This window comes from Capra hircus, chromosome 6 (assembly GCF_001704415.2).
Source record: "Capra hircus breed San Clemente chromosome 6, ASM170441v1, whole genome shotgun sequence".
Lineage (NCBI taxonomy): Eukaryota > Metazoa > Chordata > Mammalia > Artiodactyla > Bovidae > Capra > Capra hircus.
The window spans coordinates 31,299,202-31,321,913 of NC_030813.1; the positions used below are offsets into that span (position 1 = coordinate 31,299,202).

The following is a 22,712-nucleotide window of genomic DNA, read 5'->3' on the forward strand; positions in this document are numbered from 1 at the left end:
TAAGACTGTACTTCCAATGCAGGGGGCCCAGGTTCGATCCCTGGTCAGGGAACTAGATCCCCACATGCTGCAACTAAGACCTGGTGCAGCCAAATAAATCAATGGGTTTTTTTTAATTGAAATGATTTTTGTAAAATGTCATAATTACTAGTCATTTATTAATATCTGATCACAAGGACTGGATAAAGGATTCATTTTTAGAAATAAAAATACTCTAGAGGGAAGCCCATTTCTAAAGAGCCCATTGTGTTTTATCAATTATCATGAGATGTATATTTAAGAATAAAACCTATGTTTACTAGCACAAAAGTTATTAGCTCTGATTTATTTACTATTCTCATAATTCAAAATGTGTTTCACCATCCCCAAATTCTGATTATAGAATACTTATAATTTGTTATCCAATTTTGTGGCTTTAAAGGCATTATGTAGGATAAATTGATTTTTCTCATCTTTCTTTCTAATTGATGAAGCAAAGTACCGTCCAGCAAAGTCTATTTTTTAAAGTATTTATTCAATTGACAACCAACCATACTAAAAGAGATGAAAAATAACATAATTGAGAAAATGACAAATTGCCTGTAGTTCGTTATGTATGAGAAAGAAAGAAGGTCTCACAATTTTTAATGTAGAATTAAACCAAAACCCTGTGCATAACTTCTGATGGGGTTGAAAGGGACAACCAATTCTCTTAATGATTCACCAGTGGAATAAATTCGACCTCTGAGTGGAATAAAAGTACGTGTATGTAGGGTGTTTGTCTTGTTTTGAAATAGCAAGTTGGAAGTGGTGAGGATCAGGGTGAGCACTGGACTAATGGAAGTAGCACAGGGCAGAAGCAAGATGCCCCAAGTTCCGCCGCTAGCTGTGACCTGATGCAGCTTGAGGTGCTCACTTTCGCATCTGTAAAATGGGAAGGTGAATCAGATGCTCTAAGTGGTCCCCGAAGAGGAAGGAAGGTTCTAGAGATCTGCAGCCTAAGCTTGGCGAGAGAGGAGTGGGTGGAGTCATTGTGCCTGAGCCACCCCTCAAATGCACCACTGATTAGGGTCTGCGTGAGTGTGACTGAGGCATGGCAGAGTTTAAAAAAACTCAGATTGTCAAACATTGGGGCGAGTCACAGCTTCCCAGCATCGCATGTTTTCTTATCTGTAAAATAAGGGAGATAGTCTAGATCGCTACAGTTCCTTCTAGTTTCAACACTTAAAAATCCTAGAAAAGTAGAGATTTTAAGCTAAATTGAATATGTTTTCAGATATATCTCCATTGAGTGAATTAAATGCTAGAAGAATTAAATATTGTAGTTCAAATGCAGAAAATAACACTCTATTAGAAATAATGTGGGAGTCAATTTCCAAATTAATAGATTCAGCATAATGAATATTTCCCCAACAGCAAAGCAAATATTAATACACAAATTCTAAGTTTAATAATTACCTTTAACTTTTTTTAAAAGTAACAAACCCTCATCCTACTATTATTATAATGGCTGCATTGTTTACATGAAACAGGATAAATCTTTCCCAAAAAGGTGCTCATAGAGATGTTCACAAAGGAAAACAAGTATATCATTGATTCAAATAGTCTCTAATAGCAGAAAGGCGGTCTTGCATTGGTTTAGAACATCAGTTGGTACTGTTTTTAGAGAGCCACTCATTATAGTATCGTTCTGCTAGCAAAACTTAATGTGTGTTATGCTTTAATTCAAGGTAAATTTTTAGAAAAATTCAGTTCTATCTGTGAGAGGGTAAGCATTTTCAAATTGTATAGTTAAGACTTCAATGGTAGGAGAGCAAGTTTAGAAAACATTTTTATTAGACAAATTATTTAGACAAATTATACACAGAAAGCTCTGTCACTCATAACTGAGGCCTTCAAAAAGTGGTTTGTGTATTCGTATAATAGGCAATACATCAAAATAGGCCTATTTTAAATATTGTACATGGTTAACAGTTTGTTGATAGCTAAAATCACTGCAACATCTGGTATGTCCCTATATAGCTTGTTGTAAAGATTTTTTGTTTTAAAATCAGAGTCGTGAATGAGCTCATGGATGTTACAAGGGAAAACAAGTTGTGCATGCACGGAGATACTTGTTACCCTGGAAACAAAATGGTTTCGCATGGTAAGAAAATTTTCTGCCTTACACAGTAGACAATATTTGACAATTTAGTACAAAAACAGTGACAGGACAAGATGCTCCCCAGAACAGAATTAGCATCAAAATATAATATACCTTAAGAATATATCTTTTAATTTCTCCTAAAGCAAATCACATAGGTTGATTCCTATATCAATCCTAGCCACGGAATGAATTAGAATAAAATAAGTCTATGGCTGCGTAAAAACACAGGATAAGTTCTTGCTTCCTACTTACCACATTTTAATTGAAGGATTACAAACGAAATTCTTTCTACATTTCTAAAAGGTAAGAATGCTACTTTAAAAGGATTGTGCACAAAGAGGCACTGTTTTTTGTTGTCATCCTTCTATACACTTGGCACTAATGTAAAAAATACATAACTCCTCCAAATAGAACTGAATTAAAAAGGGGGTGAAGTTGAGAGCCCAGTAGGGTTGTTATATTTTCTTCTTTAGGATAATGTATGACAGTAATTAAGGCCACATCAATATTTCTTAAGGGCTCCCATCTCTCCCCAACTACAGTTGTATTGATTGGCTCACTGCTCTGGAAGAGAATTTATTAACCTCCAATGATCTACATCTAAACTCGGATAGAGCTCTCTGTGCTGTGGTGAATGTGGTTCAGCTAACAACATTTTCCATTTGGATAATTAATTAAAAGTAAAATTATCAAGGTTAGCTTTATACATTGCTGAATAACAAATGCAGAAATCTATTCGAATGAGTTACATCTAGGAACAAATATTAAATCGCCCTGGATGTTTTAATAACAAAAGTATAAAATATTCTCTGTTGGCAAACAATGCGAGTCAGAATAACATTAAAGCAACCTGCCTTTTCTAACTGAAAAGACCCCCTGCACTATACATAATTCCTGTATACAATACTTTTTTTTTTTAAACTAAAGCTTTATTAAATGAATTGCAATAGCAATGGCCGCCTTTGAATATATATACACATTATATAGGTGCATATATATGTATATATGAGATACTAATTTATTTAACACAATAGAGGCTGCTGCCATATGATAAAGTTTACTGTACATAAGCAAAAAAAAAACCTTTTTAATACTGTACAATCACATAAAGGTCATATGCACTGCTGCAGTGCAAGAGTAGTTTTAACTGTAGTCTTGACTGGCATATTAATGGCTTTTTTGTAATCCTACAAAATTGCATTCTCATATTATGTGGCCTGAATGGTCTTTAAATTATTCTATAAACACTGCAGGGGTTGCCTTTGGTCCATAGTCAAAGGACACTCGACAGCAGTGGAGCATTTTATGGATGCAGCAGAAGAATGTAAAAAGACTGAAGTTATTGCAATTATAGTTTTAAAAATAGAGAAACGTTACAGAAGAGGCCTTTGTGTAAAATTAATCCTGCATATACTCCTAGTATACTCAGTGCATGTTCCCTATTCTTGAAGTACAGTATATGAAAAGCAGTCTAATAGGATCCTAGCATACTACCTTCTGGGGGAACAAATTGAGTAATGAAACAAAGTGGAAGGAGATGTCTGGAAAGAGAGGGGAAGAAGAGAGAGAAAGAAGTAGAGGAGAGAGAAGAGGGAGAAGGTAGAGAGAAAGAACTAGAATTGTTACTAATAATCCTGATTAAAAAAAAAGTTACATCCATGTTAGTCCCACAAGCTTACAGTTGCTCCTCGCAAAGGGAGTCCTAAAGAGAAACAGTGGAGAGACTCTGTTGGATTCTCATATGGAAGTGCCTCGGTCTGGATCGTTACCCAGATTGAGCCCCAGGGTAGGAGTTGGTTGATAGGGAATAGATGACATTGTTTTGATAGGACTCCTGAAAAAGCCCCCGTTAGGTGCCCTGTGCCTAAAAGGGCCAGTTCGGTGCTCAGGCACGTTGCCAAAAGCGAAACCAGAGGCAGCTTTAGCTGACAGTGTGCGGCTAAGAGTCTGGATCTGCTCTGGGATAAAGGTTGTTGTGGTAATATGAGTGTTCCTGAAATCACTGATTTGCTCCAGTGCTTGTCGTGTTGGCAAAGTGTCAATGTCCAGAGGGGTCAAGTCAATTGACGAGGTGGAAAACTGTTTATGGGGGCTGTCGTCATCTGTGCACAAGCTATTTACACGTCTATGGAGGTGCTCCAGGTCAATTTCCTTGTCATCCTGGAGATGAAGAAAAAGAAGATAAGGTTCTCATCAGTACTAGCTTCCATGGTTAAAAAAATAAAAAGTAGTTCAGCAAACATGATAGGTAATGAACTGAACTTTGGGGTTTATTCAGTTAACAAATATTTATTGAGCACCTAATATGAGCCAGGCACTGTGCTAGGTTATGGGGGTACCCATATGATTCTAAGATAAGGTTATCTATCTTTTTCTTGCAATGAAAGTTCTTAAATGAGCAAATGCCACATGCAACTACAAAATATGGGAGTAGTAGATGGGTGATTGCCTTCTACAAGAGCAGGGACAGACCCAGGCAAAATTATACAAATAGAATGTATGGTTTTGGCTACACATTCCCCCACCCCCACCTCTTCTATTTGCATGCTTCCTCCTTCTTCAGGATGTCTCATTCCAAGTTGGGTTTTGTTTCTTTCCTCTATTCACTCCTAACCTTAACTTTCCATTCTTGGAGATAAGTAATACTAAGTTGATATGCTAGTTTACACTAAAGTGTTAGTGACTGTTAAAGGGTTATTTCTCTTTCAGCTAGAAACATGTGCTAGATTCAGCTAGATTGTTTAGAGAGAGCAACATTCAACACAAGAGAATCAGTTTCTGATTGAGGGATTTCATACACTCAAGGTACCTAGAGCCTAAATGATTCAATATTGTGAGGTCAGCAAAAGAAGCTTTAGAGACCCCTTTAAGTCATGACAAGTGAGTGACAGCTTCAGTTTAGGGCCAGCTTAATACTAAATGGCCTCTAAATCAAAGACATTTTGAGCTACGCTAATGGAATCTTAGTAAGAAGGTGCTTAATGAAGAAAAAGGAAGTAAAATCTCATATTCCTGGAGTTGAAATTAATTCATAAATTCCTTAGGACTTTCACTAAAAGTGAGCATTAAAGCCCAATATTTGAAAAATAAAACTGGCAGGAAAGAAAATTGTCCTTTTTATCAGTCTTCTTTATAGCCAAATTCAATAAACTAAATTTATGAGGATTTAATTATACCCAATAAATTAAAATTTAAAATATCTATCAATCATAAAAGAAAATATTTGTTCATATGATCTGGATTAGCTGCTATGAATTAGAATGGAGGATGTATTTTTTTCATTGTGCAATTAAAGTGCTCCTCAGTGAAAAATATTTTGATGTGCATCACTGTTTTTCCTTCTCCTTTCTCATTTCAAAATCCGATAAAAATATCCATTAATGCAATATTATCACTGAGACTTTAGAGTGTTGAGAGACAGAATTTTATGGTTCCCACAGCAACTATAATGTAGTCATCCATCAACAGATACAATAATGCAAAAATTTAATATCATGTATAGTAATTCAAAATATAAGGAGCTTGGGGAGTCCTTAATTTTCAGATTTTTGAGACTATGATGTCTCGGCTATAATGTTGCATTAATGTGGTCTTTGGCGTTGAATCAGTGTCAGCAGAGATACCAGAAGTTTATTCCACAAAGAAAACACTACAGAAAAATCTGATTAATTTTTAGTTTATACCCCACTAATTTAGAATGTATGATCACTCAGACAGGTAGGAAGCTAAAATTTATCTTTGCCGAGCCAAGCTTTTCCTTGTAAATGGTGCTGATCAATTTTTCGTATAAGGTGGTAGGAAGCAATCCTTAGAAAATTTTAGGAAACAATCTGTTTGAAAGAATATATTGACATGCAAAAATTCACATGCAAATGAGAAGTCTTTTTTATTTGCACCTTAAAGCAGATCCTCTTAGGATTTACTTAGGCATAAGTTAGCCAAGGTCTAGTTACAGAAAGTTTAAAACTGTCTTTCTTTGAAACTATCCAGCAAATCAAATTATTCAGCAAATTCAGGTCGTTTCAATTTGTGAAGCTTTAGTGAATATGAGTTCATTATTAAGAATTTTTTTCACCTTTTGATCCAGTGGAAGTAAGATAAATAAATCAAGTAGTTTAACTTCAGATAGTCTCTGAAAATTTATAAATCCCACTTTTTTTTTTTAATGAAAATAAAGCACAGGGCACTTTAAAAGATATATGTAACTCTGAAATTATTCTTTCAAATCTCTGGAAAAATTTTAATATGGCCCTGGAGTAAAGCTGATCCAGGAGGAAAGATGAAAGATGGAATTCTAGATGATTCCACGGTATGGATTTGTTAAGCTTAGAGTCATCAAAGGGCTGAAAACATATGATCGCTTCTCTAGGTCTACATGCAGACAGAGGGATGCAGCCCCTGGCAGCGAAGAGAAACTGGCTGTTTTACTGTAACACTGCATTTCTTAGGCCGAATCTCAGAGGCACTAGTAATTTACCCATAAGTTAAACAGCTACTTGAAATAAAATAATACGTGTCTTTGTTAAATGGTCAAGGGAATCACAGCCTTTAGGAAAATCATAGACCTAGTCTATCCTAAGATTCGGGAGAATTTCAAGGCCCATTATGGCTCATGAAACTGTCAGTCTTTCAAATGCTATCGTTTCCTCTTCATGGATCTGGGATGTCTTAAAAATGCAAATTGGTATTGATCTTACCAATTTTTACATTTCATAAGTTTATTTTCATTCTTCAAGGAAAGAAGAAACAAATCCCACCCCCAACCACCATCCCCTTCCCTGTGATGACCCTCCCTGGAAACACAGCCCGCGTGTTTGCTCAACATAGTGCCGAAGCTTTCAATCAAGTACCTCTTTCGATGGAACCCGGGAGCCTTTCCTCTTGTTCCACCACGTCTCCAGCATGGCTATAAAGCAGGAGAGGACAATGCCAGCAGCCAGGATACAAAAAACCCCTGCAAAGCTCTTTATGTCCAGGGCGCCTCCTTTCTGCTTTGTGTCCACTGAGGAGTACAGGTCACACTGCCCATTCTTGGGCCACCACTTGTGCTTCAGAATGTCCATGTCACCATTCTGCTGAAGCTCCAGGATCCTTGGGGTGAAACACACAATCATGTGTTACTGCAGACCTGGTTAACTGCCTCAGTCCACAATATATCCATCAATAACCCCATCTCTAAAGGATGGTGGCTGTCAAGGGGAAATAAACATATAGATTAGCCTACGGGTGGAAAGTTAGGACATGCAAAACATTATAAAGTTAAGTTCTTTAGATGAGATTTGTACCACAAATGCTTTCCTCCCTCCATTCTTATAGTCTTCCCTCTCCCCTCTTTTTGTAAAAAAATTTCATTTTTGAATCCTAAATATTACCTACACCCCACGCTGGTTTGTTGTGATGTGTTTTTGCAATTACATTTCAGAGGCACTGTTTTTATGTGGTTTCAAGCTGCTGCAGTTCTGTGTTCCTACCCTATATCCAGAAAGATGCTCTGAATCTTAATGCTTTTACGAAGAACGTTTTGCTGCTTAGAGCAAGATGCTGGCATAATGTCACCCAGCATATGCTGCAGACAAAGGGATTCAATTAAACAGACTTCTATTATTTAACACAGTGTGAGAGAAAGCCTTGGGACAAGTCTGAAGTTGGTAAAATACATCATTTGGGGTTTTTCACACAACTGATCTAGTTTCCTTTCAATGCCAAAGGCGAAATAATCTTACCTTGGAGAACAAGAAGAAAAGTTGACCAGAGGCTTTCAGAAATAGTTAAATTCAAAGAAGAAATACCCTTTTTCTTCTTTTACTCACTTCCAGAGTCTGGGGTGGGGGTGGGGGTAGCTGCAAAGACTGCAGCTTTTAAAATGTATACTTTTCATAGAGATTTTATTCTCAATTCCAAATACTCTTTGGGCTCTACCTCAGACTTGCCTAGTTCTGGCCCTCCTCCAGCTGTGCCCCTTCTCACAGGGTGAGAACAGTCAGGGCCAAGGTCATGAGCGTTCCAGAGTGGGTACCATCTGCACAGTTCCCTGACATTTCCTGCCCAGGCAGCTCAGAGAGCCCTGCCAGGGCCCATAAAGGCCTATTTCCATGTCTGATTATGAGAGCAGGTCTCAAAGCGAGGGGTACATACAGGTCTCCGCAGTGGTATTTGGGGGCTGCCCACAGAGTTCAACGTGCAAGCTCAGGCACACACACCTCTGTGTGGGGAACCCCTCACTGTGTGGGTGAAAGGGGAACCAGAGGTCAACTCCTTGTGCCACTGAATAAGCATGGAACTCTTAGCTGGTCATAAATTAGAAACCCAAACCCGACATCCTAGGGGTCATGAAGGTATATTTATCAAGATAAGAGGGCAGGACATATTTTATCTAGCAGAATTTAACCTGATTCTTATAGTTAGGATTCTCCAGGCAAGAATACCGGAGTGCATTGCCATGCTCTCCTCTAGGGGATCTTCCCAATCCATGGATCGGACCCAGGTCTTCTGTATTGCAGGCAGATTCTTACTGTCTGAGTCACAGGGAAGCCCAGACTTAGGATATGTGGACCCATATTGTACTCTTGTCCCAGCTCTTGTATTATCTGAGGACAGGCTGCTTAAAAGTTTAGAGAGAAGTACTAAGGCAATCTGGAAGGAAGAAATAACTCACTTTCGGTGATGTATTCACCTTTTTTATCTGTTCATGTCACCCACATGTCTATAAGCATGAGCTTAATGATAATTGACATTTAACCAGAGCTAAACAAGAGGCAATGGCAACCCACTCCAGTACTCTTGCCTGGAAAATCCCATGGACGGAGGAGCCTGGTGGGCTGCAGTCCATGAGGTCGCTAGGAGTCAGACACGACTGAGCGACTTTACTTTCACTTTTCACTTTCATGCTTTGGAGAAGGAAATGGCAACCCACTCCAGTGTTCTTGCCTGGAGAATTCCAGGGATGGGGGAGCCTGGTGGGCTACTGTCTCTGGGGTCGCACAGAGTCGGACATGACTGAAACGACTTAGCAGCAGTAGCACCAGCAAACAAGAGTAATACCAGCCCTAAGGGCTACGATGGAGAGTCAAGGCTTTATTTCTTAATTTTCATTTTCTTTTGGAGTATAGTTACTCCAAAAGAATGTTGTGTTATAGTTTCAGGTATACAGCAAAGTGATTCAGGTATACATATACATGTATTTATTCTTTTTCAAATTCTTTTTTCATTTGGATTATTACAGAATATTGAGCAGCATTTCCTATGCTATACCATAGGTTCTTGTTGGTTAATTATTTTAAATATAGCAGTGTGTACATGTCAGTCCCAAACTCCCAAACTATCCACCTCTCCCCTCCTGTCCCATAACCAAAAGTTCATTCTCTATGTGTGTGAGTCTTTATTTTGTAAATAAGTTCATTTGTACCATTTTTTAAAGATTCCGCAAATAAGTGATATCATATGATATTTGTCTTTCTCTGACTTACATCTCTGTCATCTACCTTTGGGTTTGCCCACAGCCTCACCCCTGGTGCCCCCTGCTGACACTCTGGGATCAACATTGCATTGGAGCCTCCCTCACAACTTGGACAGCTTCCTTATGAAATTGATGGGCCTAAAGTTCTGTTGCTTTAGAGTGTTGCACAAAAAGGGCAGTAAATGTGAATTTACTAAAATGATTATGAGTGTTAATGGATTCTATTTCATCCTTATTCCAGCCTCCATCCCAGATAAGGTCATTTGCTTTTCCAGAATTTCCAAAAGTGTGTTCCAAGGGACCCTAGTGCCTAGAGGGTTTCTGCGGGGGAAAAAAAAAAAGGATCTTGTGGCCATCAACTCTGAGCAACTCTCCTGGAAATTTATCAAAATAAGGCAGCCTATTAAAGGCTTTGAGAAGACCTGTAGAAAAGAAAACGTGTATGATTTTTGTTTACTTCAGCATTTCCTAAATTTATAAGACTTTCATCCCCCTTTTCTTATTTTCTTTAGAGCTAAAATTTTGAGGAATACACTTGAGAAATAGTTGCTTGAGTCATAGGAGCAACTCTCTGTGGGCCTGTGAGGCACCATCTCCCACATCCTCAAAGTTGCTTGCTTGGCTTATCTATGAATATCATTCAGATACCATTAGTAAACTGACACTGTAGGTATTTGCCTACCTAAAGACACTAGGTAGTCAGGGCATTACTGAATATATTGAAAGAAAAAACAGTCATCCATAAAAGAAATAACTTCTTCTTAAATGTGGATTTATAGGTACCTGTAAAAAGGAAAAGAAACCACAACAGCATCTTCTTAATGAGAACATATCTGAGTACAAAATGAGCTCCCAAATTTCCCTGTCTTTCTACTCCTGCCACACGATATTGGTCAGTGTCTGTGGAAGTGGAAGAGTTTTCCTTCACAGACAGCACTTATCATCATTTGTAATTATTTGTGGTTACTTGATTAATGTCTGTTCCCCTCCAAGAATATGTACTCACCATCTTCCATACTTCCCAACATGGAGCAGGCATATATTTACTTATTTTTAATTTAATTTAAATTTTTTAAAATTTTATTTTTAAAAATATATTTTTAATTGGAGGACAATAGCTTTACATATTATGTTAGCTTCTGCCACATAACAATGTAAATCAGCCATAATTATACAATATCTACCTACTTTCTTGAGCCTCCTTCCCTTACCCTCTTGGAGCAAGCATGTATTTATGGACTGAATATGCTCAACAGAGTTTTTGGTAAATGAACCCTACCTCCAGAGTCTACATATCATTTCTTATCATTAATCCTACTTTCTAATTTATCCCATTTCCACTGATTCATCTATTTATTCAATAAATATCTAAATAGTGATTTCACTTCAGGCATTGCGTTGGGTACCAACTTTACATTAAACCACAACTGTACATTCAGCTGGCATGCCCTGGGCAACACTGAAATCATTTCAGTGCTCAATTCATGCTAATTTATTCTTTCATTCGTTCACATATCCATTCAGGAAAGGACTATTGCTTACTCTTTCTTCTTAGTGGTATCTTGTACCACTTATGATGTGTCCTTATTATTTCAACACCTGGAAAATAACTCGGTTTTAAAAATAATCATTGAGATATACATATTCTATATCACCCATTTTGATTCCCATAAGAGTAAAGGGCCTCTACCAAGTCTAAAGAATGTGTTTAAAACTGTAGAATTTTTCAGGTTTAGCAAGCTGGTGGTAGGAGTTTTTTAGTTTCAGCAAACTGGTAGTAGGAGTTATTGAGGGGGAAAAAAACAGACTTCTGGGACTTCTCTGGTGGTGCAGTTGATATGAATCTGCCTGCCCATACAGGGAACATGGGTTCGATCCCTGGTCTGGGAAGATTATACATCCTGCAGATCAGCTAAGCATGTGAGCCACAACTACTTAGCCAATGATCCAGAGCCCAAGCGCTGTACTGAAGCCCGAGTACTCTTGGGCCTGTGAGCTGTAACTCCTGAAGCCCACGTGCCTTAGAGCCCATATGCTGCAACTAGAAAGCCTGCACAAAGCAGTGAAGACCCAGGCCGGTCAAAAAAAAAAAAAGAAAAAAAAAAGTTAACCTTCCACACACACTCTAGTTAGAGAAAAAAGAAAAGAGACTTCTCTATGCACCTTCAAGTACCATCACATCGCAAAGATATCCGTATTGGTTGTTCTCATAAAGCACAGGTAACCGAGGCATTGCAGAAGACCCTGTCTTTGGGGATGTACAGACAAACTGGGCCATAGAATTCCTCAGTCAGGCTCTGACCAGCCCACAGTAAATTCCAGGAACACAGACTGACCTGGACTACAGGGCTCTGAGGAAACAGAAGTGTTCTCTAAGTCCAGAGTGCTGCTATACATTTTTCCTACACAATCCAATGATCTTGGAAATTCCCTCAGAACAGTTATACTACACTTTCCTTTCTATTATATAACTAAAACTATTTAGTTCAGTTCAGTTCAGTCGCTCAGTCGTGTCCGACTCTTTGCGACCCCATGAATCTCAGCACGCCAGGCCTCCCTGTCCATCACCATCTCCCGGAGTTCACTCAGACTCACGTCCATCCAGTCAGTGATGCCATCCAGCCATCTCATCCTCTGTCGTCCCCTTCTCCTCCTGCCCCCAATCCCTCCCAGCATCAGAGTCTTTTCCAATGAGTCAACTCTTCGCATGAGGTGGCCAAAGTACTGGAGCTTCAGCTTTAACATCATTCCTTCCAAAGAAATCCCAGGGTTGATCTTCAGAATGGACTGGTTGGATCTCTGGTTCAGATCATGAACTCCTTATTACCAAAATCAGACTTAAATTGAAGAAAGTAGGGAAAACCGCTAGACCATTCAGGTAGGACCTAAATCAAATCCCTTATGATTATGCAGTGGAAGTGAGAAATAGATTTAAGGGCCTAGATCTGATAGATAGAGTGCCTGATGAACTATGGAATGAGGTTCGTGGCATTGTACAAGAGACAGGAGATCAAGACCATCTCCATGGAAAAGAAATGCAAAAAAGCAAAATGGCTGTCTGGGGAGGCCTTACAAATAGCTGTGAAAAGAGAGGCGAAAAGCAAAGGAGAAAAGGAAAGATATAAGCATCTGAAAACTATTTAAGGATTAGGTAAAGACAGTTTAGCAAAATCTAATGCACTGCCTTAAAGAATGATGGGGTGAGTCCTTACAATTAATAAGATTCTGTTTTTCAAAGCTTCAAAAGGTCTGGCATGTTTAAAAGAGACTTAAAAATCACACTTAAAGGAGAGATTGGCCATTTATTTATAAGTAACACTGATGTTTCGTGTGTGTATGTAATAACACAAAAATCTAGTTGCAAACCTCTAGTGCAAAAAGTTTAGTCCCATGGAATGACTGTTCTTGTTATATGTGAAATTTCCACAAGATGGCAGTCTTTGCTCATAGAGAGCAAAGAACTACTCACAGTCAACCTGTGGGTTTGAAACGTGAAAGTATAAACTTTTTGGTGCTGTAAACACTTAAATTAATGAAAACAAAGTTAGATCTTAGACTGTGATGATTGGATACCTAAAACCTCTTCTTGGAGTGTAGTCAGGAAAATTCCTGCCATTTTACTGCAGAGTGATGATATGCTGACTTTGGAGAGTTATGTCGAGAATTAATGAGACCATAAACAAAAGCATCTTGTTCATTGCTTGGCACTTAGTAGGCTACCAAACCTCAAAAGCTAGAATTATTATTGCCAGCATATGTGACAACCATTCTTTCTCTGAACCTGTTCTGGTACATCTTCTTAATGGCGAATTATATTCCCAGATGATCAGTGCATGATTCATGATCCACAGACAAGAATATTGCATTTCCTTCTTTTGTCCAAAAGTATGAAAGCATTTGTAATCTCATTGAACAGAAAAATCTCAGAAGTCCATAAAACTTCACTTGAATCTGAAAACGGCTAATAGATCAATCCTGCTTGCATTATTGATATGTGTGCAAATTTCAGGGAGAAGGCAAAACAGCCTTCTTTCATATTCAAATAAAAATACTCCACAGGTTTGAGGCATTTATCTTGAAAAGCTTTTTACTTACTTTGAAGATAACAACCTCATTTGTGTGTGAGAATTGCATTAATTATTGACCACTTAACATCCTTCATCACTACTCTAGAAATTGATTTTCAGATTAATATATTTGTGAAAGAACAGGTTGCTGAGAGACAGATGCAAATTTCTAATCCTGCATAGGTAACTTCAATTTTAAGTTTGACAACTATAGTAGTCTATAGTGTCCTTTCTAATTTTGTTAGGTTCCTGCTGAGCTTTAAAAAAGATACTGGTTAGAGGACAGCTGACTTTTTAGTTGCTTCTGCTGGGAAAGAATTTAGGGGTAATCAGAAATTAAAAAGAATAAAGGCAGGATTTCTTTTTTTTTAGACTATGTACACAGGAATTTCTGTGATTCTTTTGCAGTTGGAATTTCCGTCTCGTGTTCACAGAAGTATAAACTACTAAACTAAAAAGACTGAAAGTGAATGTGTTAGTTGCTCAGTCATGTCTGACTCTTTGATCCCCCATGGACTGTAGCCCACCAGGCTCCTCTGTCCATGGAATTCTCCAGGCAAGAACACTGGAGTAGGTTGCCATGCCCTTCCCTAGGGTATCTCCCCAATCCAGGGGTCGAACCTGGGTCTTCTGTACTGTGGGCAGATTCTTTACCATCTGAGACACCAGAGAAGCTCCCCAAAGACTGAAGACATCATTTATTGTCTCTGCGTCCCTCCACTCAGTCTATGGATGAGGAAACTGAACCAGAGAGAACAGCCATACTCCCAAATCATCACATTCAACACACACAAAATAATTTACATATTATGGTCATCAGAGGCTCTTTGCAGCCAGAGGTAAAAATGCCAGGGTTCCAGCCACTGCAGGCCATGCCTTGGCTGTCCTGAGGGCTGAAGGGATCGATATTTTAGCAATATTCCGTGCATCATCTAAGACACATCTGTTGGGAAGCACTGTTGTAGAGATTAAATGATTTTCTTACTGACTGACACAGAGTAAATAGTTCAGTTGGGGCCAGAACTCAGGTCTGTCCCCTAGTACTTTCCCCTTTGTTACCCTACACAGCCTCTGCTGCTGCTGCTGCTGCTAAGTCGCTTCAGTCGTGTCCAACTCTGTGCGACCCCATAGACGGCAGCCCACCAGGCTCCCGGTCCCTGGGATTCTCCAGGCAAGAACACCGGAGTGGGTTGCCATTTCCTTCTCCAAAGCATGAAAGTGAAAAGTGAAAGTGAAAGTGAAACGCTCAGTCCTGTCTGACTCTTCGCGACCCCGTGGACTGCAGCCTACCAGGCTCCTCTGCCCATCGGATTTTCCAGGCAAGAGTACTGGAGTGGGGTGCCATTGCCTTCTCTGATACAGCTTCTAATATGCAACTATTTGGAGAAGACCCATCTCTTTTAGTTTCAGAGATGTGTTAGACTCCGAGGAAAATTTTCATCAATATGTTCCTTCAAATCACACAATATAATTGTAGCATGATTGCAAATTTATTCATGCTACAATTTGGGTGTACAAAAAAATACAGCTTTTCTCTAGAACGTAATTGATTTTCCTAAGGAGGAATGGGCCTGCTGAGCAGTGGGAACCAAACTAAAATTAGCTCTAGGAGTTAAAATTTAATCTGCTCTAATAATTTAACATGTCTCTAGCTTCAGCTCAATTTACTTGAATGAATTACTCCATCTTCCCCATTCTTCTCGGTTCCTTTGGTCTTTTCCAAGATGGCATCAGGGTTCATGGGGGATGACATTATGTCTCCTATGTGGGTATTTGGTGTGAGGGGCTGCTGGCCTCTTGCTGGTCCCTGTCCCTGTCCTGGCAGCTCTCCTCTGAGATTCCTTGCAGCTGGGCCCAGCTGTTAGATACTGACTCACGGTGACTGCTGCTAAAGTCAGCCAAGGCAGCAAGTCTGGTGTGTGTGTGTGTGTGTGTGTGTGTGTGTGTGTGTGTGTGTGTGTGCGTGCGCGCACACGTGCATGCACGCTCAATCATGTTCAACTCTTTGTGACCCCGATGGACTGCAGCCCACCAGGCTCCTTTGTCCATGGGATTCTCCAGGCAAGAATACTGGAGTGTTGCCATTCCCTTCTCCAGGGGATCTTTCCAACCCAGGACTGAACCCATGTCTCCCACATTGTGGGCAGATTCTTTACCACTGAGCCACCAGGGAAGCGTGTTGAGTCTGTTAAACTTGGCTAACGTCTTTCTCAGCTTCTCTAAGGTTTGTAGCCTCCTCTCTACTCACCCAGCCTCTGACATGCTAAAACCTTTCTCAGCTTCTACCCTTTTCTTCATCCAGCCCCTGACTATTCTGTAGTCCTTTAGACACTACTCTAGTGTCACCTTGTCATCATTGGGGGTCCCAAGGGTGGTCTATGTGCTCTTCCTCAACTTTGCTCCCACATGGGAGGAAGGGAGGCCTGGGAATGAAGGTGGAACTTCCGCTTTCTCCTGACAGTGTGGCCGTGGCATCTCAAACATCTGAGGTCTTCTCTGTTGGTGCAGAGCCCAAGGGGCCCAGAGAGCACCCTTAAGAAACACAGGGAGGGAGGGATGCTCAAGACGGACGGGATATATGTATTAATAGTTGATTCTTGTTGTTGTACAGCAGAAACTAGCTATGTTTGTACAGCTATGACAAACCCAGACAGCATATTAAAAAGCAGAGACATTACTTTGCCGGCAAAGGTCTGTATAGTCAAAGCTATGGTTTTTCCAGTAATCATGTATGGATGTGAGAGTTGGACTATAAAGAAAGCTGAATGCCGAAGAATTGATGCTTTGGAACTGTGGTGATGGAGAAGATTCCTGACTCCCTTGGACTGCAAGATCAAACCAGTCAATCCTTAAGGAAATCAATCCTGAATATTCACTGGAAGGACTGATGCTAAAGTTGACGCTCCAATACTTTGGCCACCTGATGCGAAGAACTGACTCATTGGAAAAGAACTGATGCTGGGAAAGATTGAAGGCAGGAGGAGAAGGTTGGATGATAGAGGATGAGATGGTTGGATGGCATCACCGACTCAACGGACATGAGTTTGAGCAAGCTCTGGGAGTTGGTGATGGACAGGGAGGCCTGGCGTTCCATGGGGTTGCAGAGTCGGACGCGACTGAGCGATTGAACTAAACTGACAGCAGAAACTGATACAATATTGTAAAGCAATCATACTCCAATTAAAAATTTTTTAAAAAGGAATGTTTTGAACAAAAAATAAGAAAACTCTAATGGGAAGGAAACTGTCGAGCCCTCTCCTCTTGTGCCTTTTCATCCACCAGATGTCTGTCTCTCCGCTTGCCCATTTCCTTTCCCTTCCCTTTCCCTCTCTTGGAAACCCCTGGCCAGAAGAGGTACAGATTCCCTGGATACCCTTCTTATTCCCCAGGACTAAAACTTTCTTGGCATTTCACCATAGTAAAAGGGAATTTTAGCTACATAATGATAGAAGCCATTATGATAGCTACATCATGGTCGATACCTCCCGCCATTTCCTCAATTTGGAAGCACTGAGGCAACTCGGAGACAGGGATTGGTGAGGATGAAAATACATCTTTTAACATCTCAAAACATTTATTTGTTACATACTTATGAGTTTGATGTAACCAAATTAAAAATACATTTAGGAGTCTCTTATTAATGTTAATGTTATTTGTAACTGAGAAAGAAATTTGGGAATAACTGAAAAAAAAAAGTATTTTTTTGACACAGCAAGTACATCTGTTTTGACTTGGAAAAGATGGCGCTAGTGTAAAGAATCCATCTGCCAATGCAGGAGATGCAAGAGATGTGAGTTTGATCCCTGGGTCAGGAAGATCCTCTGGAGTAGGAAATGGCAACCCCCTCCAGTATTCTTTTCTTGCCTGGAAAATCCCGTGGACAGAGGAGCCTGGCGAGCTAGAGTCCATAGTCCGTGGGTTCCCAAAGAGTCACACACACACACACACACACACACACTTTAAATCATTTGCTGCGTGTTCACAAATTTTTCCTCTCTATGGATACTGAGAAAGGATTCACAATAGCATGCAGACGATTTTTCAAAAAATGGGAGCTCAAAAGGTTTCTCATTCATCCATCGCTTCTTTAGTTACGGTCTTGGAAAATATAGGTAAACTTGGACTAAAGCCAAAACACTTATCAAAGACTCAGATTTAGCATTCGATTAAGTGGAGCGACCCTCTAACTGGCATGTTTATTATTGCTATTTAAAGATCAGAGTTGTAAAAACAAATTCAACTTCCTGTGAATCAGACATTGGTCGATTTTTTTTTAAAGTTAAATCTCTAAACGATCAGTTAGAAGTATTAGATACAACAAATATTTATTGATAACATTTAATAGCTCAGTAATACCAATAGCCTAAAGGAGGCTATTGGAAGGATTTCTTTTGTTTATTGAACTTTATTAACTAGTTCTTCCAGTTAGTTGAATTAAATGCCGGTTGCTTATTCAATCGACTGAGATTGCCTAAAATCACAGATGGAAATACAGCATTTCAAATGAATTCACAAACATCCCCTTTCAGAGCAGGGGCTGGGGCTTCCCAGGTGGCCCAGAGGTGAAGAATCTACCTGCCAGCGCAGGAGACACAAGAGATGCGGGTTCAGTGTCTGTGTCGGGATGGTCCCCTGCAGTAGGAGATGGCAACCTACTCCAGTATTGTTGCCTGGAGAACTCCATGGAGGAGCCTTGTGGGCTCCATGGGGTTGCAGAGTCGGACGCGATTGAGTATGCACGCAGAGCAGGGGCCAGCAAAACTTTTGTGTTAGGGGCGCGATAGTTAACGCTTTAGACTTTGAGGGCCACACGGTCTCCATTGCAGCTACTCAACTCTGCCTTTGTAGTTTCAGAAACAGACCCAAGACAGGTTTGGCTTGATGGTTCCAATTGCTGACTGCTTTAGAAATCCCACAGCAAATAACTCCATGAAGCCAACATGTTTCCACTTCACTGATGAAGATGTTGAAGTTCAGAGGGCTTAATTGCTTTGGCCAAAGTCACATCATTAGAAAGCATCAGAGACCGTTTTAAAACCAGAGTTTTTGACTCATTCCATTTCTTTAGACTGTATATTTACATATGAGAATAAGTGGTAATGCTTGCTGTTAATATATGTGTGTCTTTAAATGAATACAGAGCTATCATGTATTGATTTTGTATCCCACCATGTTGAGAAAGAATTTAAATGAATTTTGGATATCCCTGGTTTTCTGATTATCCTAAAACATACGTCTGAACATTTATCCTGAGACTGGGACCATACAGGTTCCAAGACTGACTGCCTTAATTATTCAAGATCATGTAGTATTTGTTGACTGAGTCAACATTTGCTGATTCATCTTCCAGGCAACCGGAGCAACTGAAGTCAAAGAGATACGAACAGATATTATACCACTAAAAGAAATACCAGGGAAGTGACCATGATTAACCAAGAATGGGAAAGACAATTGAATGAGGCAGAAAAGGTGCTGTCTCTTTTAATCAAAAGATATAAAAATGCTGTTTAATTATTCATGAGTAGAAATACTATAAACTAATGAGAATTTTTTCAGGGTTGGTAAAGAGTTACTACAGACAATAAATGAGAATGAAAGCATGGCCAGAAGGGCTCAGGGCCATGAGATCACTTTTAACTCCTGCCCATGAGATGAAGTGACCTGCTCACCTCCCCACTACAGGGCCGAGTCAACAGGGCTGGATTTAATTACAAGCTCAGTTATTGCTGAAGACTGCTGCATATCAGAGACCTGCATGAAAAGAGGAGTTTCCTGTCTTGGTTGATCTGTTATCTTACTTTCTAATTTGAAGAATGTAATTTGGTAAAATCTTTAATTGGTCAGATCTTGTTTTCTTATTAAGGAAGCAGTGTTCAATGTCCTTATGTAGTAACTAAGGCATCCATTTCTCTGTGTATGGGAAATAAGGTGTAAATTGATCCGGAAGACCTATTTTCCAAAGGAACAACAATAATAGATGCATGCACAAGGCTGCAAAGTTTATAAAGCACTTAACAAAAACATTGCCTATCATTTGATTTACTTAAAATAACTTTGTGAGGGAGGAATTATAGTGACTGATTGAATGATTGATTGATCCCTCCCCCCGCCTTACTCCTTGTTCTTTCTAAGGCCTTCAGAAGTCTGATGTTATTAAGTTCTCATTTTAAAACTGAGGAGATTGAGACTAAGAGGTGAAGAAAATTTCCCAAGGTTGCAAGGCTGGTAAGTGATGTAGCCAGCTCTCAAACTCGGGTCTTCTGATTTCTGCATGGTTTTTGAATTTGCCGTCAAGATTTCTGGCATCCCTAAAGAAAACCTGTATATTTGGAAGCTGCCTCTTGATTTCCAGGCACTTTATTAGCTGCGGATTTGACTACTCAAGTGCCTTGGATAACATGTATTCCATTGTATCCATTAACAAACATTACAGTTTGTGTAACACATCTTGTTGTCCCAAGAGAGCTCCATGAATATCACATGAGTTCATTAATCTCTCTGTGATTAGAATAAACGTCAGATGAATTCATTATTATGAGGCACTTCAGGGACTTTGCCAATGTTATCAAAATGAGGCAGTGTGTTCAAAATAAGTAAGTCCTTACTCATAGGTCAACATGTTGTGAAGTTTCTATTTATGTTAGGCAAACTTCTGTGGTCATTAACTCACTGAAAATTTTCCTTAAACAACAGCCTACCAAGGGTATAATACTTATTGAATAACATTTAACTGTTTTGAAAACTGTGCATTTTAAACTTTAACACTTAATTTTATGTTCCCATACTGATGAGATTTTTGTTGTGGCTAAGAATAATCATACTTTATATAGACACGCTATTTGATTGAAGATGAACCTTAAAGTTGACATATATGATGCTCATTAAAATCGCTTTCTCTAGGTAGAGTCATCTCCTCCCACCCCAAGTCTTGTACTGTCTAAGGGGGCAAAACCAGTCTTGTTCACAGTGAAGCAATTGCTGGAAAAATCAAATTAGTAACATGATGGATCTCAAGACTTTGATGACTAGTGAACTTTAATTATTATATATTTTATGTGTTTATGCTGGCAGTAAAAGTCAAGCACTCATTACAGAAATGGCAGACACGATCTTTCATAAAATGAGTGCTGGGCGGCAAATGAATAGATAATCAGGATAATGAAAGCAAGCCAGAAAGACATTGGAGAGCTGAAAAGACCCTTGACAATGGCTCCCACTGAGATAGAGGGCATAATTGCAATTGGAAAGAGAACACTTTGGGTGATCTTTTAAAATGTCAGCATCATCCTTAAGCTCAATGTGATATTTAGGTTATAGGGTAAAGGGGAAAAATTCTTTCATTCTGCAGTGAGAAACTGGCAGTGATCATCTCTGCTTACAGTCCCTCTTCAGGCAATAAAAAATCTTCTCATCCAGACCTTTCAAATGCCTGTTTATGAAAAAGGGTCATAAAGTCAAACTTATTTTGCTTAGTGTATTGTATACATTTCATGAATATTTTCATGTCTTTGAGTCTGACAACTAAACCTTAAACTAAGTGGGATCTTGATATTTGCATTGTGTATAAAAGGATAAAGCTGTGATATATTTCTTTGGCATAGCCTAGGAGACAAGATGATGGAAAAGGAAACTTTTGAACAAGCAAACATTTTCATGAATATTTTCATAAACATTGAAGTTTTTGTAAGTTGAATAACAACTTAAATATATAGAAGTAAGTTGTTTTTCTAAGACCTGTTTTAGTAGTAGGTACTTTAATAACTGGCACTTCCTTGGTAGCTCAGATGGTAAAGAATCTGCCTGCAAGGCAGGAGACCTGGGTTCAGTTCCTGGGTTGGGAAGGTCCCTTGGAGAAAGCAATGGCTACCCATGCTAGTTCTTTTATGATGCTTAACTTAGAGGCAATGGCACCCCACTCCAGTACTCTTGCCTGGAAAATCCCATTGACAGAGAAGCCTGGTGGGCTGCAGTCAATGGGGTCACTAAGAGTTGGACACGACTGAGCAACTTCACTTTCACTTTTCACTTTCATGCATTGGAGAAGGAAATGGCAACCCACTCCAGTATCCTTGCCTGGAGAATCTCAGGGACCATCTATGGGGTCACACAGAGTCAGACACGACTTAGCAGCAGCAACAGCAACTTAGAGGTTGTATATTGACATATACTTAAAAATCCTCAAGGTATATTTGTATTAAAGTTGGTGGATAAATTCAGCATATAACATTCTCAGCCAAGAGTTAGATCATTGATAAAAGTACAACTTAAAAAAAATAATTTTACTACATTTTACCCATATTTTCATAGATGGAAAATCTAAAGGATTAAAAATTATTCAAACTTTATAGGTGTAATGTGTTATATTTAGCATTATTCCAGCTCTTCTGGAAATTGCCTTCAATTTTTTAAAGTAGAGAGCATTAAGATAGTCATGTAACATAAAGTTTTCTCAAAAGACAAGAACCACAGAAAAATAATGAGGCTCTCCATTTTAAACATTTTAGAAAGTGAATTCTACTTTCTAACTTCTTTCTATCAGGAGCCTGAACATGCTATATTTCTATAAATGGGGGGAAAATAAAAGCCCAAACTGTTTCTTGGATGATTATCTGCAATTACACTACTGTATGATTGAGCTGCAGTGTGATTATGTGATCCCAAAGGGCAGTGTAGTGAAAGACACTGTGAAAAAGGGTCACCAAAGCTTGGTTTGGGAATGATGGGCACTGTAGGGACAACCTTTTGGGTCAGTGTTGTCTAGGAGACCTCATAATGAAACCTACCTTAAAGGTACCTTGATCTGGGACTTGTAGCCTTCAGAACCACGAGAAATAAGCTTCTGCTGGTCAAGCAACCCAGTCTGTGGTATTTTGTTACAGCAGCCTGGGAAGACTACTGCACATGGGTTGTGAAACACACCACAGTAGCAAGTGGCGTGTTTCAGACTATGACTGTCACTTAAGAACACCTTTCTTATTCAGTTGCTCTTCCAATTCTGGAAAGTCTGCCCCTTTTCCTTCTGAATCATGATTGGGATCAAACTGGTTTCAGTCTCAGAACCTGC

General features: G+C 39.3%; 1 protein-coding gene across 1 annotated transcript in view; it reads right to left on the bottom strand.

Annotated features, from left to right (window-relative positions):
* The window catches only part of GRID2 (glutamate ionotropic receptor delta type subunit 2), a 1,630,498-nt gene continuing 1,608,281 nt past the window's right edge, over positions 496-22,712 (bottom strand). Inside the window, exons 15-16 of the mRNA XM_018049306.1 lie at positions 6,976-7,216; positions 496-4,285 (exon numbers count right to left, since the gene is read on the bottom strand). Coding sequence (XP_017904795.1) covers positions 3,863-4,285; positions 6,976-7,216 — 664 coding nt within the window. The 3' untranslated portion in view covers positions 496-3,862. The remainder of the gene's footprint in view (positions 4,286-6,975; positions 7,217-22,712) is intronic.